Source organism: Thamnophis sirtalis, unplaced genomic scaffold, assembly GCF_051295495.1.
Source record: "Thamnophis sirtalis isolate CommonGarterSnake01/CBP01778 unplaced genomic scaffold, rThaSir2_p1.2 scaffold_1, whole genome shotgun sequence".
NCBI classification, from domain to species: Eukaryota; Metazoa; Chordata; class Lepidosauria; order Squamata; family Natricidae; genus Thamnophis; species Thamnophis sirtalis.
In genome coordinates, this window is record NW_028261381.1 from 6,531,955 (window position 1) to 6,550,112 (window position 18,158).

Sequence of the window (18,158 nt, forward strand, 5' to 3'; positions counted from 1 at the left end):
GTGTGGCCTCCTTTGTGGGAGTGGCTTGCCAGCCATGTGATCTGGTGGGAGTGGCTTGCCGGCCATGTGTTTTCTTTCTTCATCTGTCTCTCTGTCTCTGTCTCTCTCTCTCTCTCCTTCCTTTTGTCTCTCTGTCCCTTTTTTCTTTTTTTCTTTCATCTCTCTCTCACTCTTTTTTTCTTTTTTCTTTTTTCTTTATTTATTTCTTCCTTTATTTCTTTATTTCTTTCTCTCTCTCTCTCTCTCTCTCTCTCTCTCTCTGTGTCAATCTGTCTGTCTGTCTGTGTGTGGGGCAGTGGTGGGTTTCAAAAATTTTTGGAAGCTCTTCTGTAGGTGTGGCCTGCTTTCCGGGTCCACTGGTGGAACCTCTTGCTCTCTAAGCGGTTTACAGAGTCAGCATTTGCCCCCAACAACAATCCGGGTCCTCATTTTACCCACCTCGGAAGGATGGAAGGCTGAGTCAACCCGGAGCCGGTGAGATTTGAACAGCCGAACTGCAAAACTGCAGTCAGCTGAAGTAGCCTGCAGTGCTGCATTTAACCACTGCACCACCTCGGCTCTTCTTGGAGCAGAACCCAGAAGGACATCTCTTCCAACAGTACGAAATCAGTTTCCTAAGAAAGTTTCCCTTTAAAGTTAGGGATGATTGGAGTGGGGTTCATTCAGATGCTTGCTCATGGCCCCCATTTCTAAATAAGTTCCTGCATCCTATTGCTCTTATTTCTAGCTTGGGAAAAAGTTAAAATATTATTTCACTATTCCAAATGTTGTATTTTACAGTTTAATGTTATGTTCCCCATTAATTACAAATATTGCATGGATAACTTCATTCAATTAGCAGCATCAAGCTATCATTTGTCTTATAAATCCAATAAGACCCTTACCTTGTATCACTTCTGTAGGATTGATTCATAGTACTTGCTGTTTTGATACTATTTGATACTCGCTGTCTTGCTACTTTGGAAATGTATATCTACAAACAGCAATTGGAGCATTGGATGCAAGATGACATCTGATAGTTTCATTTGTGGCTCAGAAATGTGAGAAGGAACATTTTATGGGTTTAGGTTAACAAGAAGTATATAAAGAGCAGCAATTCCTTATACTTAACAATTAACAGAACAATTTCACTAATAATGGTTTCCCAAATTTTAGTACTGCAGTTATGGGAGAAGCATGTCTAACCAAGCTGATTTTTTAGTTCCTTAAATGTGGAATTGGCAACGCTCAGTTCTTTGATGGAGTTATTTGAAGTCTCTCAAATAAATCTAACATTTATTTCAGTTATTATACTTGGTTCAGAAGTCAACGGTGTAGCTTTTGTTCAAATATAAATGTGAGTACATGTGATGCCATTATCTTTTTAGATGAGTCATAAAGATAGGTTGACAGTTGCTGTTCCTTTTATTTGAAACTGTTAGAGGGGAAAAGTAAATACATATAGAATAACAAGTGTCCAAAGTCCACTTTTACAATAAACAGTCAATGTGCTTGGAATAGTGTTCCAAAATTGGGATTCTTACTCAGATCTCTATGAGTTAAATGAAAGTAGTTTAGGATAGGTTATACACAAATTAATACTGTTGTTATGCAAAGACACTGCCTGAAATGCTTAACATTCTTGCTTGCTCTTAGTAGCTTTATTTAAATATTTAAAATGGTTTGGAATAAACCATTCTTAAGCTGAAAAGGTTTACATTTGATTTTGTTAATATGAAAAAGTCAACCATTGATACAAATGTGTTTAGTTTAGTTTAGTTTAGTTTATGTGTAGCTTATTTGTTATATGTACTGAATATTCATATTGAAATGCGAACCTCAGGTTCTTTTCCCATAAAATTGCATGTATCTAAAGAAAATACTTGAAATGGTAAAGCTAATATTCCAATTATGATACATTAGATATTGTGTTCAAAATATAATCCTGATCCCTGTTTTTCAGCTAGTCCAGAATGCAGCCGCGCGAGCGATTGTGGGTGCACCTCGCTTCACCCACATAACACCTATCCTCCGCGAGCTGCACTGGCTACCTGTCGATCTCCGGATACGCTTCAAGGTGCTACTTGTCACCCATAAAGCCCTCCATGGTAGTGGATCTGGGTACTTGAGAGACCGCCTACTGCCAATTACCTCCACCCGACCTATTAGATCTCATCGATTAGGCCTCCTCCGAGTTCCATCTGCTGGTCAATGCCGACTGGCAACCACGCGGAGGAGAGCCTTCTCGGTGGTAGCTCCGACCCTATGGAACGATCTCCCCGTGGAGATTCGTACCCTCACCACCCTCCAGACCTTCCGCACAGCCCTCAGAATCTGGCTATCCTGTCAGGCCTGGGGCTAAGACTGTAACCCGCCCGAATGGTATGAATGTTGTGTTTTAATTATGTATTGTCCTATATGTAAAAAGTCTGTTTTCCCCCCTTTCCTTCTGGATTGTGAGCTGCCCTGAGTCCCCCCAGGGAAAAGGGCGGCATATAAATAAACTTCCAAATCCAAATCCAAATCCAAATAGACCTTTCTTAGATCACCAATTTCCATTTTCATGGAATTTTCAATTTTTGGATTGATGTGTCAAAAATTGAATACTTGAACCTGTATCCACACCCAGTCTTTGTAGTTATCTGGCTGAGGGGGGTTCAAGCCTATGCCGCACAGTAGTGGGAACAGTGCATAAGCTTGGTATATGCCACACTCGATGACCATGTACCATAAGTAAGCTGTTTTGAGTTGACTTCCAGCGTTGACTTCCATAGTCCCGTTGAGTTCTTGAAGAAATCCTTAGTGTCTTGTTGACTTTCACATGTGTGGCATTGTGTGTGTGTGTGTGTGTGTGTGTGTGTGTGTGTGTATGTAGGTGTCAGAGGTGGTATTCAGTAGGTTCTGTCCAGTTCTGGAAATTTTGAGTCATTCAAAGAACCATTAAATGCCCTCATCTATTCTCTGTCTCCTGAGTCCCAGCTGATCGGGAGGAAATGGGGATTTTGGAGTAACCTTCCCCTGCCACGCTCATCAAGCCATGCCCACAGAATTGGTAGTAAAAATGTTTGAATCCCACCATTGGTATGTATGTATGTATTGTATTGTATTGGTATGTATGTATGCATGCATGTATGTATGCACACACACACACACTTCAACAAGAGAATAATTATGGAAATAATTATATATTATATTGAAATAGAGAAACACCCCTACCAGACATCTGGAAACCAGCCCTAGTCAACAAATGAGCTTCACCCACCACCCAGGCCATTACAACACGAAACAACAACAGACACACAGTCAACACCAATCAGCACCAATCTACCAATCATGATACAACCACACGACCAATCATTCCACTTACTGAAACAAAGCCAGCACTCCACACACACCCCACCAAGATTTATAGAAAGATGAAACCTGGATTCACTCCAACCACACTTTAAGCCCAAAACCCAGCCTGAAGATGGCGAGTGAGCTGCCAAGACAATCTCAGTCTTACATGGGAACAGACCCGAATACAACAAGACCAGCATATATGTGTGTGTGTGTGTGTATGTGTGTGTGTGTATGTGTATATATGTGTGTGTATGTATATGTATGTATGTGTGTGTGTACATATGTATGTATGTATCTCTCTCTATATATATATCTCTACATCTATCTATCTATCTATCTATCTATCTATCTATCTATCTATCTATCTATCTATCTAAAGGTATGGCTAGCTGATGAGAGCTAAATAGCTTGAAATAGATCTATACTAGTCTCCCTTTATTTATTTATCAGCACAAATATAACATATACACACACACACACACACTCTCTCTCTCTCTATATATATATATATATACTATTACTATACTATTACCATACTATTACCATACTATTACCATACTATTACCATACTATTACTATACTATTACTATACTATTACTATACTATTACTATACTATTACTATACTATACATATTCCAAGTAAGGAATGAAGCACCACAAAGAAGAATACTGATTAAACTTGAACTTTGCCATGAAATTTCTAAAGAAACTGCTATTTCTATTAAATGGAGGAGAAATTTTTTAGGCGTATTGTAAGAAATTGAGATACAGCTGCTAAGTAGTTTTTAAATACTGAGCTTCTTAAACTGTGATAGCAACAAGTTTTGAGTGTGGAAAGAGATAAGCAGTATAATTGCTGAGTGCTATCGTTATTTCCATGTACTCCATTCAGAGCAGTGAAAAGAATAGATTATTGTCTTCTTTCATTTAGTTATAAAATTCCATCATTATTTGGATAATTTCTTATCTGAACCAGAATGTTGCATGAAGTGGACTTCCAATCTGGTAGATATTTACTTTAATTCTAAGCTGTTTTGAAAAAAAATATGGAATGATGATTGTCTGGAGAATTCTGTTGGATGGTTCTGTTACAGTTGGTTCTGATCCTGTCACAAAATGCATCGGGTTAAGTCATCTTAGTTTCTGCAAGAAGGATGACCAGAGAAAATCCCTAAATATGCCTAGCTCACTATGGAGAAAACGCGTGCCTGTTACAAAACTCCTGCTGCTTCCTTGGCTTAGTGAGCATTAGATAGAATAGAATAATTTATTATTATCTGGTAGAAGGGAAAGAGGAAATTTTGAGTTCGTACCTGCACATTGTATTTTTTTTTCCATATCCATTGTCGTGGCTAATCCTCTTTTTCATCACTCCCAGCTGGAAATCATTTGTTTGAGAGTTCAATGTCCTAAAAATCATCATTTTATGTACCGAATATATTCCCTTTGTCTCATACAATCTTCTCAGGAAAGCTTGGAGTGAAATATATGATCTCCTCCTCCTTCTCCTCTTCCTCCTCCTCTATCTTTCTGGCTAACTAATCATGTCTTTAACCAGGGATTTCTTCTTTGGCAAAAGGATGGCGCTTAGGGATACTAGCAAAGCTGATCTATAAGAGTATCTCTGCTTGTTTTTCATCTTTTCTAATGATAAACACAGGTTCTGTTCTGAAAACCGAACAGACTGCAGGTAGTAGAATTAACTTTCCTCCTTTGAAGTTGGTGGCTTCAACCTCGTATGGGCTTTTGGTGATTGATCTTTCAGGCCACCACAAAGTTTACTGGGATCTGACCAAAAAGGAAGCAACTAACAAACCACGACTATTGCTTTGGTGTGAGAAATGTTCTGTAGATCATCTTCCCCACCGTGGATCAAATTTACCCAATTCCACACCCTGTCACTTGATATTTTTCATTCAAAATTTTAAAATATGCATGTGTTTAAGCCTGTTTTGTAAAAGGCAGGAGGACTTGAACCCTATCTGTTGAAAGCCCTCAAGTTCTTCATATCCTGGTCCTCTCTCCTTCTTTGGTGTAGGAAGTCAATAATTTTTGCTGCCATCATCTATACTCCAGGGGGTATCTCACTAAGTATTCAGACCATTACCTCAGAGTGTGAGAGAGATCTCCCCCCCACCCCGTTGCTTCGTGTAAGCAATCCAGAAAAGATATAGAGTGATAAAATGCAAATGATCTTCATATCAAAACATTAAACATTTGGTCAAAGGCTCCTCCAAAGAGATAGTTGTATTTTGCTGTGTTTAGGAATGACCTTTCAAAACAGTTTTGAACACAGGGACCCACTCTGATATAATTGAACCTGGGGAGTTCTCATCCCCCATAATCTTTCCATAATTGGGGAAGGACAATGTTTTTGTAATATTTGACTGAGAGATACAATTTCAAAATTATCCCTTTGCCAACTCCATCCATTTCACCAGTGATCTGTATCTTGGCTATCTTAAAAAAAGCAAAGATTCCTAACATTTGAGTTTTATTATTATCTTCTGAAGGATGCTAAAGGAAAAACTGAGGTTCTAAAGAATCAATACAGGCCAAGTGCTTCGGCTACTTCAAACCACCTGGCCTATATTGCTTCTTACTTGATGGAATCCATGAAAGAAGTCAACCAATGACACTTCTCTGTCAAAAGCTCAAGGATATTTGTGAAGAGGACATTTATGGGATATTTTTAAAAAAGACATTTCCATAGTGAATCCTGGGTTGTGTAATGACTACATTAATGACTTCTCTTAATGACTACTGCAAAATAGATCATAAAATTGGGTTCATCATGTGACTTTATGACCATCATGAGTTACAACTGTGATGGAAAAGTTCCATTAAAGTCATAACCCAAGATCCACCTGTACCGCTGGATTTTTTTCCCCAATCAATCATTCCGAGATATCCGGAAGGGAGCAATTTAAGGAACTATGTGAGTGGCAAATGAAAGCAACACCCTCAATTGCATAGACCAGTGTTTTTCAACCTTGGCAACTTGAAGATGTCTGGACTTCAACTCCCAGAATTCCCCAGCCAGCGAATGCTGCCAAGGTTGAAAAACACTGGCATAGACTTCCACGCTTCGATTTCCCAGCGTGAATGAATGCTGCTAGGGATGATGAAAGCCCAATTCTTTACTATACTCTCTCTGTGTTAAAAAATAAAAAAAATAAAATAAAAAGAAGAGCCGAGGTGGCGCAGTGGTTAGGGCGCAGTATTGCAGGCCACTTCAGCTGACTGCTATCTGCAGTTCAGCGGTTCTAATCTCACCGGCTCAAGGTTGACTCAGCCTCCCATCCTTCCGAGGTGGGTGAAATGAGGACCCGGATTGTAGGGGGCGATATGCTGACTCTGTAAACCGCTTAGAGAGGGCTGAAAGCCCTATGAAGCGGTATATAAGTCTAACTGCTATTGCTATTAAGTGGGGGAAAAGACACTGGAGGCTGCTTGGGAAGATGGTTTTAGTGGTGAACAGGACCACATGGCTTGGGAATTGTAATTCAACACTAGAGGTTGCATTGCAATAGCTGGTTCCAGAAGAATGGAAGGTTAATAGGGTGGTCTGCCCACCCTGGGTGACTTAACAAATCCTATTAACAGTCTTCTCTCTCTCTCGTGTTCCTGCCTGTCTCTTTTGAGTAAACAAATTCCGAAGTCGGGGGCATCTTTACACAGCAATCACAGGGAACGAACCTCCCCCGGGGGGGGGAAAGGAGGCTGGAAGCTAAGGCGGGGGTCTCCAAGCTTGGCAACTTTACGACTTGTGGACTTCAACTCCCAGAATTCCTCAGCCAATGAAAAGCTGGCTGAGGAATTCTGGGAGTTGAAGTCCACATGTCTTAAAGTTGCCAAGCTTGGAGACCCCTGAGCTTTCCAACACTGTCATGGGGAGGTCTGACTCCGCCCACCCCAGGGGGGGAGGAGGAGGCGGGCAGTAGGCGGAGCGCGCGACTCAGCCCTGAGTCAGCACGCGAGAGTCACGTGGTGGGAAAGCGGGGGCGGGGGGAATCCAAAGCGAGTCTACCCAACCGCGTCTTGGAGCTTAGCGCTCACGCAACCAACTCGTACAGCGCAGAAGCAGTTGCGAACGCTTTTCAAGGCAACCTAACGGGCCACCGTACGTCCCGGAAATGGATTGACGGTGGTAGTCAGGTCCCCGGAAGGCCGTTTTTGTTTTGTTTTTTTGTTTTTTCATCTTTTCCGGTTCCGGTGAATTGTAGGCTGTTAGCAGAGATTTAGAGGCGTTAGGAAATAAAAAGCCGATCTTTGTTACCCCCGCTATGCTTTTATATTTTAATAAAACGTTATTACAGAAGAAGAGATGTAGCCTTCAATGTGTGGCTGGATCAATCGGAGAAAGATCACACTCGACTTTGCTCTAGGGCAGTGGTCTCCAACCTTGGCAACTTTAAGACCTGTGGACTTCAACTCCCAGAGTTCCTCAGCCAGCTCAGCCAGTGAAAAGTTGGCTGAGGAACTCTGGGAGTTGAAGTCCACAGGTCTTAAAGTTCCCAAGGTTGGAGACCCCTGCTCTTAAGGGCTTTCTCCTGATAAAAGTTGTATTCAGAAAGAAAAAAATAAACACTCTCAGGCGGAATAGGTTTTATTTCCCCAGTGCGGGTCGTATGTGCTATAGTTTATTTCTTAGTATAGCTATTGGCAACTGCATTGTTATTATTACAGTAGTAATTATTGTTATAGTAGTTATTATTATTATAGTAATTATTATAACCACCCAAAGAAAAGTTGTCATTTTCTGCAACAGTGGGAAGTTATCATCCAGCCCTCTCCCAGAAAAATGAAATATCCTAGGAAATATTGAAAAGGCAGAATATTTCTCTGGATGGATGTGAAAAGAAACATCTTTCAAAAGACAGAATAGTTGCCTATAGCTTTCTGCCCATCCCCAGTTAAGGGGCCATTGAGATGGCCAGGCTAGCCCACTTTATATAATAAAGACTTCTCCTCACTGCAGCTGTAGGGGGAAGGGATATTACTCAACTCTCCACATGGCATCTGAGAACTCAACCAAACCTGGATTCAAAACACAGCCTAGAGAGTTGCCCCTGCATGGCCCCAGGGGAGTCTGACAACCAATCAGAATACATTTCTTACACAGGAACAGGAAACAGAGAGGTGGGACTGAACAGGTTATAAAAAGCCTAGCAAGCCCCTCCCTCAACCCTTCTCTTCTTCTCCACCAACATTGAAGCATCTGACCACCTTTTCTGTTCAGGGCTCAAGCCATGTGGTCCTTTCCACCAATAAACCATCTTTCCAAGCAGCCTCCATGTCTCCAGTGTCTTTTCCCCCACTTGGAGCTGAACCCAGAAGGACATTTCTTTCAGCAGTACCATGAGATGATTTAACACAGTATAAAAGCAGACAGCAAGGAGCTTGAACCAGAGGCTTTTCTTTATTAAGCAGCATCCATTTAACAACTTCCTGCCCCCCAGCTCACATGGCTAGAAATGTTAACTGTTTCCTAACATGCATAAAGAACTGGGCATAACAATTGAGCTTGAGATATAACATAAAAGCATACCCATCATTACACTGCCCACCCAAGGAATTTATCTAACGCAGCCCGGAATTTATTTATATATTCGATATATAACTTATTATTGCAAATAGTCCCAGCTTTTGTCTCGGATAAAAATAGCATGGAAGGCAGGCACTGAAGTCGCTGCTCGAACGTATGATATAGTGGCGAGTTGCATCATGGGAATTGTAGTCTAAGGCGGCTGCGGGTCTCATTCATCTTGCTCCGTCCTAAATGCACGCGGTTCTCCGTTCATTTCCTATTCTTTTAGCGTGGCTTAAACTTCAACGTGACTCGCTCTGACGAAAGAGGGAACACGCCTAAACCGTGCGGAAAACGTAATGTGACCCTCCCGATGGGAGCTTCCGTACTCCCTGGAAGAGCTTTCTTAAATGTCTAATCCTGCAGAGTTGAAATGATAATCGGCTAATGAAACAATGAAAAGGAGTACAGTAGCTGGATCTCATCAGAAAATTAAGGCAGCTTTATCAAGCCTGTTTAGGGGTTGGATTTCAGTTCTCCTTAATTCTCAGGCATTTGAGACAATAGTAGCTTTGGAACGGCTGAATTACATTATTCAACTTAACCGAGTCTACAGAAATGCTAATTTGAAGGTTGGTGGGGGGGGGGGGGGCAAATGTTTGCAAAAACAAAACATGCAACTCTAGTAAATTAAAAATAAAAAAATAAAAGACAAACTAAACTCAGAAGACGGAGAACAAAGTGCACGCATTATTCAACTTAACCGAGTCTACAGAAATGCTAATTTGAAGGTTTGAAGGGGGGGGGGGGCAAGTAAGGCAAATGTTTGCAAAAACAAAACATGCACATGCAAAAAAATAAATAAATCGTCAAATAATTCTTAACACCATTTCGACTGCTCTTATTTCATTCGGCTACTCTAGTAAATTAAAAAAATAAAATAAAAGACAAACTAAACTCCGAAGACCGAGAACAAAGTGCAAGAGGAAGGGGGAAGGACAAAGAGAAAAAATTTTTAAGAAAAAGAGAAAAGAAATAAGTCAGTGTTTCTCAACCTTGGCAACTTGAAGATGTCTGGACTTCAACTCCCAGAATTCCCCAGCCAGCATTTGCATTTGCTGGCTGGGGAATTCTGGGACTATATATATTAGATTTTTACAACCCCTGGTAAGCCCCAATTATGGGAGGAAGCTAACTGCTTCCATCATCTGTCATTCGGCTCGTCACAAGAGACCATCACGACAGAAACCCAATATTTTTACTGTTGCCTTTGTTATATTTGTGTTTTGTTTTTATTTGTGCTGATAAATAAATAAAGGGAGACTAGTATAGATATATTTCAAGCTATTGAAATTCAATAGCTTGAAATAGATCTATACTAGTCTCCCTTTATTTATTTATCAGCACAAATAAAACACACACACACACACACACATATATATACATACATACACACACATACATACACATGCATATATATATATATATGTGTGTGTGTGTGTGTGTGTGTGTGTGTGTGTGTGTGTGTTTTATTTGTGCTGATAAATATGATGGAAGCAGTTAGCTTCCTCCCATAATTGGGGCTTACCAGGGGTTGTAAAAATCATGCATATATATTACACAATACCTACCTACCTACCTACCTACCTACCTACCTACCTACCTACCTACCTACCTACCTACCTACCTACCTACCTACCTACCTACCTACCTACCTACCTACCTACCTACCTACCTACCTACCTACCTACCTACCTACCTACCTATATGAGCGTTGTTCCTGTTTCTTAAAAGATAGGGGTCTCCAACCTTGGCCATTGGAAGACTAGTGGACTTCAACTCCCAGAATTCCTCAGCCAGCTTTGCTTGGCAACGCTGGCTGAGGAATTCTGGGAATTGAAGTCCACAAGTCTTCCAACGGCCAAGGTTGGAGACCCCCTATCTTAAAGAATAAACGTAGTGGAGGCTCAGGGTTGCAAGAATGTGAGCCGCTTCCACGCGGAAGCAACACGCGGATTATAGAAGAGAAAAAGTAAAAATAAAAACAGCACCGGGGGTGGGTGGGTGGGTGAGGGAGAAAATGCTTCCCAAATCAGGGCTCTCTCCTCCCTCCACGTGGAAAGAAGAAGCATTAAAAACTCCCAGGCTGGGCTTTGACCTTTAAGAGCAGGCCTGACTAATCACTCCCGGAGCGATCCATCAGCCTGGCAGGACTCTGGGCCAAGGGGACTCTCAGCCACGTGGGATTCTTCGGCTTTGGAGAGGCCGGGCGTCTCTTCGCGTGTTGAGCGACCGCCGCGGAGCCTGAGCCAGCCGGAATCTCCTTCGCTATGGCGCAGCTTCAGGCTCGCTTCTTCACCAGCGACGCGAAGTAAGTGGGAACGTGGGAAGTCTCCTCCAAGGAGAATCGGGAGCTGGAACTTTTGCAAGGGGGTCTCCTGGCGTTGGGACCATCACCCTCCCTCGCCTTTTTTGCCCGAAGCCGAAACAAAGCTTGATTCGGCTTGAAATTCGAATCAAAGCTCGGACGGAGGCAGAGGAGCATGCATGCCCACCCCGAGCAATTTGGGAAAGCGATCTCCAAGATCCTGTGCTGAACTTTGCAAACGTATCGTTTCCTAACCTAATGAGTAGTCATTATGGCAGTTGGATAACTTAGGCAAGTTTGTTTTGGAAGGGCCATGCAGCGCTTTGGGGGGGGGGGGGAGCCCAAATGTTAACTTGAGTGATTAAAAACCCATCATACACGATTATATGCAATAAACTCTATTGGTTGTCGCTTCCTGAAATGGCAGTCACCTTGTTTGTTAACCACTGATTGCAATAGAAATAGAATGGAAACAAAAACGTTAACCACTGATTGCAATAGAAATAGAATTGGAACAGAAATGGGATTTTGAAGTGATATTTGTTCCAGTTAGCACTCACTTGATAAGTACATAATCAACTGTATCAGTCTGTGCAGAGAAGTTCCAGTGGGCAAGAAATTCTTGTTTCTGATCAAACCAAGGAAGGGAGGGAGGGAAGGAAGGAGGAAGGAGATAGATAGATAGATAGATAGATAGATAGATAGATAGATAGATAGATAGATAGATAGATAGATGATTGATAGATGATTGATAGATGATTGATAGATAGATGATAGATAGATAGATAGATGATAGATAGATAGATAGATGATAGATAGATGATAGATAGATGGATAGATGATAGATAGATTAGATTAGATAGACAAGAGCAGGGAGATGTGCCTACTTACACAGTTCCATAGTAAATGGAACCACACCTGCCTATGGCACTTGGATAACTTAGGCAAGTTTGTTTTGGAAGGGCCATGTAGCGCTTTTTGGGGGGAGGGAAGCCCAAATGTTAACTTGAGTGATTAAAAACCCATCATCCACGATTTGAGGGAGCAATGATATTATATGCAATAAACTGTATTGGTTGTCCTGGAATGGCAGTCAGCTTATTTGTTAACCACCGATTGCAATAGAAATTATAATGGAAACAAAAACGTTAACCACTGATTGCAATAGAAATAGAATTGGAACAGAAACGGGATTTTGAAGTGATGTTTGTTCCAGTTAGCACTCACTTGATAAGTACATAATCAACTGTATCACTGTGCAGAGGAGTTCCAGTGGGCAAGGAAGGAAGGAAGGAAATAAATAGACAAGAGCAGGGAGATGTGCCTACTTACACAGTTCCATAGTAAATGGAACCACACCTGCTTATGGCAGTTGGATAACCTAGGCAAGCTTGTTTTGGAAGGGCCATGTAGCGCTTTTTGGGGGGAGGGAAGCCCAAATGTTAACTTGAGTGATTAAAAACCCATCATCCACAATTTGAGGGAGCAATGATATTATATGCAATAAACTGTATTGGTTGTCCTGGAATGGCAGTCACCTTATTTGTTAACCACTGATTGCAATAGAAATAGAATTGAAACAAAAACGTTAACCACTGATTGCAATAGAAATAGAATGGAAACAATTTTGAAGTGATATTTGTTCCAGTTGTAGAAAAAACAGGACACGCAAGCCAGCTCTTCAGGGAAGGAATAGTTTATTTGCGCAGGTTCATAGCAAAGAATAATTGGCCTGAACATTGAATGAAATTCAGGAACTTCCTTGTATGGTTTATCATTTTCAGCTAAAGCCATCTGTTAGTTTTGGAAACACCCCTCAAGATTTGCCCTTGAGTTACAACGATATTATGTCTGCAGGAAGTTATAATACATAGTCAGCCAACGGTCAACCATAGCATACATTTTGAGGAACTTAAGTGTGTCTTCCAGACAGATTTACAGTCAAGCCAGAAGATAGATTAAAATAGAGACTTTGCTTCAGCAGTTTTCATGTGCAGACCTCCTGAAAGCAAACCTTTGCAATTTCTATATATGAACAGTTAAAGCTTAATATCATGAAACCCTAGTTTGGTTCAGGCTTGAGGCCTACCTTGGTTCAGCCTGCCACCTCACAGTTAGCACTCCCTTGATAAGTAGATAACCAACTATATCAGTCTGGGCAGAGGAGTTCCAGTGGGCAAGAATTCTTGTTTCTGATCAAACCAAGGGAGGGAGGGAGGGAGGGAGGGAGGGAGGGAGGGAGGGAGGGAGGAAGGAAGGAAGGAAGGAAGGAAGGAAGGAAGGAAGGAAGGAAGGAAACACAGATTGCGTTTATTAATCTTTGCTTTGGCTGTTTAAGGCACCACCAGTACAAGGGCTTTCATTTTTTCCATGTTTTCTCCTCTGATCGTTTCACTTAAGGAAAAATGGTACATATTTTCTTGGAAAACTGCTGAGTCTTGGAACCAGGCTGAATTATATTCCTCTTAAGAGTTGCTGGTTACTCTGTAGGAAGTGGTTGTCAGTCACCCACACTGGCAATGAGCATATCTCTGTAGCTCTTGTAAACAGAAGCTATTCAGGAGAGCACTGTTTTCATTGCTCACAGCTAAGCCCACCATCATGCAGAATACAAGACTTTGAAGTTACTTTCTTCCTCCTCCTGTGGAATTCTTATAAAAAATATCTGTTAGTCCTGTTTGTTTCCTCTCTGAGCAGAGTCTTAAAAACCCAAATGATTAACTATATTTCCCCCTGAGGTCTGAGATGCCATGTTCTGTTAAAATATGTGATTCTTTTCTCTCTTTAGATACACAGTAGATGATGTTCCCTTTTCTATCCAAGCTACCTCTGAAGTTGCTGACCTCAGTAACATTATCAACAAATTGTTGGAAGCCAAAAATGGTATGTTTATCTTCGAGATGCGGTGCCATCAATATTGATTCTAACCTTCTGGGGTATTGTAAAATCAGGTATCAAAAACATAGAATAACCACATTTATTTTGGATTTGTAATTATGCAGACTTAACTTATTTTGATAACATTGTTTACTATGGAGTTTTCTGATTGAATATTATTTAATCAAACAAATTAGAAAGGATTATAATGTAATCCATGCACTAGATTATAATGTGTTGTGGTGATGAAGAAAAGACACGCAGGCAGGAAGAAGGTTATGAAGGCACTCTCAACAGCTTGTGAGAACTCTCCTTTTATTGTCATAAAAACAGTTTACGTGGCAGAAACTAATACATTGATCAAAGAATCCTTGTACTGATTGGATTAGCTAGGCAAAGTCCAGCTATGTTTGAGAGGGTTAATAGACAACCAGATGATGTTGCGAGCGATGGAATGTGCCTATGTGCCAGATGTTGTCTCATCTTTGTTAAGGAAGCATCAGGTTAATGATAATTGTGCTGAGTTGCATTACTCAGGCTTCACACTAATTAAGGAAGGATTATTGTGTTGATATTAGCATTCTCAACGTGGTTTGCCAGCCATTGAGAAAAGCAATCATCTCCACAATAATGGATTTTTTAACAGTTGATTTCTCATGCTTTCTTTTACCAGTCCAGGATACATTCCTCCCAACGGCCGGTGAGATCCCACAGGGTGGGCCTCCTTCAGATGCCGTCAGCCAGACAATGTCGGCTGGCGGTTCCCCGGAGGAGAGCCTTCTCTGTGGTTGCTCCGACCCTTTGGAATGAACTACCCCCAGAAATCCGGACCTTACCCACTCTCATGGCCTTCAGAAAAGCTGTTAAAACCTGGCTATTCCGGCAGGCCTGGGGCTGTTGACCTCATTGTTGAGGTCCAGCCCCGATCATAACGAATGTATGTGTGTTGTTTTTAACCTGTTTTTTATTTTTTATTTTCTATTTTTATTATTTCTTTTTTTCCTTCGTCGTAAGCCTCCCGGAGTCCTCCGGGATTGGGCGGCCTATAAATTGTACCAATAAATAAAATAAAATAAAATAAATATGGATATGGAGTCTCCCACAGTATGGAAAAATAGATTAGGCTAAGGGATAGTGATGTCAGGCTGGGTACTCCATTCAAAATATAGTAGTATTTGCCTATGGTTGAATATTCATTTGCTTGAAATGAGAGCAAACTTTAAAAAAATTCTTTCTCTCCCTGGATGCTTTTGTTCTCATTATAGTTTTCACAAAGCAATCCAGAGCAAGTAATATATTTTGTAAAGGAGTCTACCGATACATGTGATTGGGGAAAAAACAAACCATTTTATCTGTATTGGTAATATTATTAGTGGTCTGGAGAGCAAACTTATTAAAGAAAAGATGGCTATTCAAGAACAACAAAAGACAGACTATATCTTAGAATTTGAATTTGAATTTATTGCATTTATATGCCGCCCTTTTCCCCAAAGGGGACTCAGGGCGGCTCACAATCCAAGTCCGGGAAGGGGGTACAGACAAGGGATAAAAAAGACGAACATGACAATACACAATTTAAAAGCACACTGTTGAGTATGGACGCACAGGGATCACAGGAGCCATGAAATAGCCAGTAGATGGAACTTTATTAAACATAGTAAGGTGACAGCGATTCGAAGAACAGAACGCGCGCCAAAGGTATTTATAGGAAATGTAACAATACAATAACCAATCAGGGGCCGGGTACTGCACAGCAACTGCTGGTGCAGTACCTCGGCCAATCAGGGCAGATTAGGTATTTCATGGAGGCTAGCAACAGCCTCCAATGACTCCTGACCAAACAGGGCCCAGCAAAGTGGTTGCTGGCCCTTTCTCATGTATCCCAATACACAACACCCCTTCCCCCCAGATCTGTTGATGGGGGGGGGGTGGACCCACAAAATCATAACTAGCAACTTTGAAATTTCAAGAACATTGTAAAATTTCCATTTGCATTTTCCCCAGGTTAAGTGCCCATTTTATTAATTCATTCAAGCAGTTTCCCCATTTTTATTAATTCATTTCACACAGCAGTCAACCCTGGCCTGGATGACGGAGAGTTTCCCCAGACATCTTGGTTCTCTCCCCTTCTTCCCGCACCGCCTAGATGTTGTCATAGGGGACCGCAAGGCCAATGTTGTAGTTGTAGCCGGTCATTTCGTTGTAAGAGGAGCGGCAGATAGGAAGGACGCTCTCTGCCACCAACTGGTCCACGGAAAACTCGTAGGTGTAGATAATGCCTCGGTGCCTTCGGTGGGCGGTCAAGTCGTCGTCCGTGATGCTGGCCCCCCGGGGAGTTTTTTCATTGGGGACGTTGGCCGTGATGAGGCTGTGGGAGTTGAAGGAGACGTGGCGAATGGGGTGCCTGGCATGCATTTCCCAGAGCTTGCTGCCCATGCGCTGGTCCCATACGCAGACCAGCCCTTCTTCACCGCCACTGACCACCTTCCAGTCGTCCATCTGCACCACCGAGACCCCCAACTGATGGCCACAAAGCGAGGCGACAGGCTCACTTCTGCGGAGGTCGTACACCATCACCCTTCTGACTTTATTTCCAGCGACCAGCATGTGGGGGGGACTCTCCTGGAGGTTGAGGCATGTGAAGTCACCCATAGGGCCACCGAGTTGCGTTATGCACTGCCCCGTTTCCACGTTGTAGAGGAGGATCTTGTTGGTCTCGTTGATCAGCCAGCCTTGGCCCCTGACTCCGAATGCCGCCTCCTTTCCTCCTCCTCCGCCTCCGGGGGTCTCCGCAGCGGGGCCGGGGTCCCCCTCAGGCGAGATGCGGAGGAGGCGCTGGAGCGGCGGCGGCGCTTCCTCCAGCAGCCCCCCGACGAGACCCCCGTAGCCGCCCCAACTTCGCACCGGCTGAGGCTCTTCGCCTTCCGTTTCCCGAGGCCTCTTCCGGCTCCCGCCGCTCTTCTGCCGCCGACGCTGCCTCGGACCTTCCCGGGCCAACTTGGCTTGCCAGCGGCGGCGGAAGGAATCCAGCGCCGACGAAGAAGACGACGAAGACGCCTCCTCCTCCACCATGGCCGGTCCGTCGGCGCACGCACAGGGATCACAGGAGCCATGAAATAGCCAGTAGATGGAACTTTATTAAACATAGTAAGGTGACAGCGATTCGAAGAACAGAACGCGCGCCAAAGGTATTTATAGGAAATGTAACAATACAATAACCAATCAGGGGCCGGGTACTGCACAGCAACTGCTGGTGCAGTACCTCGGCCAATCAGGGCAGATTAGGTATTTCATGGAGGCTAGCAACAGCCTCCAATGACTCCTGACCAAACAGGGCCCAGCAAAGTGGTTGCTGGCCCTTTCTCATGTATCCCAATACACAACACACACGACAACCATACCATTCGGGGGGGGGGGGGGGCAAAAGCTCTTTAGCCCCAGGCCTGTCGGAACAGCCAGGTTTTAAGGGCTTTGCGGAAGGCCTGGAGGGTGGTGAGGGTTCGAATCTCCACGGGGAGCTCGTTCCAGAGGGTCGGAGCAGCCACAGAGAAGGCTCTCCTCCGGGTAGCCGCCAGTCGGCATTGGCCGGCGGATGGAATTCGGAGGAGGCCTAATCTGTGGGATCTGATCGGTCTAGTGGAGGTAATTGGCAGCAGGCGGTCTCTCAAGTACCCAGGTTCAATACCATGAAGGGCTTTATAAGTGACGACTAGCGCCTTGAAGCGTATCCGAAGACCAATAGGCAGCCAGTGCAGCTGTAGTATCCATTTTCCAAATCTGCTCTTAATGTAAGTTGCAACTTATGTAACTTGATATCTTTGATTTGTTTCTAGACGACCACAAATATGTGGAATTTGACTTCCTTGTCAAAGGACAGTTCTTGCGTATGTCTTTGGTCAAACACATGGAAATGGAAAACATTTCAACAGTAAGCCATTTTAATGTTTTTTGAAGACAGGTGAATGTTATGAATTTTAAACATTTCTAAGAAATGTATTTTTGAAAGTGCTGCGTCATTTTCTTCCTAGAAGCTATGTTGAAGACTTTAATGGGTATGCTGCC

General features: G+C 42.7%; 1 protein-coding gene and 1 pseudogene across 1 annotated transcript in view; one reads left to right on the forward strand and one right to left on the reverse strand.

Moving 5' to 3' along the window:
• Positions 1-11,052: 11,052 nt before the first annotated feature.
• WDR12 (WD repeat domain 12) overlaps positions 11,053-18,158 on the forward strand; it is a 36,640-nt gene continuing 29,534 nt past the window's right edge. Inside the window, exons 1-3 of the mRNA XM_087707034.1 lie at positions 11,053-11,222; positions 14,008-14,102; positions 17,930-18,024. Of these exons, the coding sequence (XP_087563160.1) occupies positions 11,182-11,222; positions 14,008-14,102; positions 17,930-18,024 (231 nt within the window). The 5' untranslated portion in view covers positions 11,053-11,181. The remainder of the gene's footprint in view (positions 11,223-14,007; positions 14,103-17,929; positions 18,025-18,158) is intronic.
• LOC148049323 (F-box/WD repeat-containing protein 8 pseudogene) lies at positions 16,183-17,168 on the reverse strand (annotated as a pseudogene).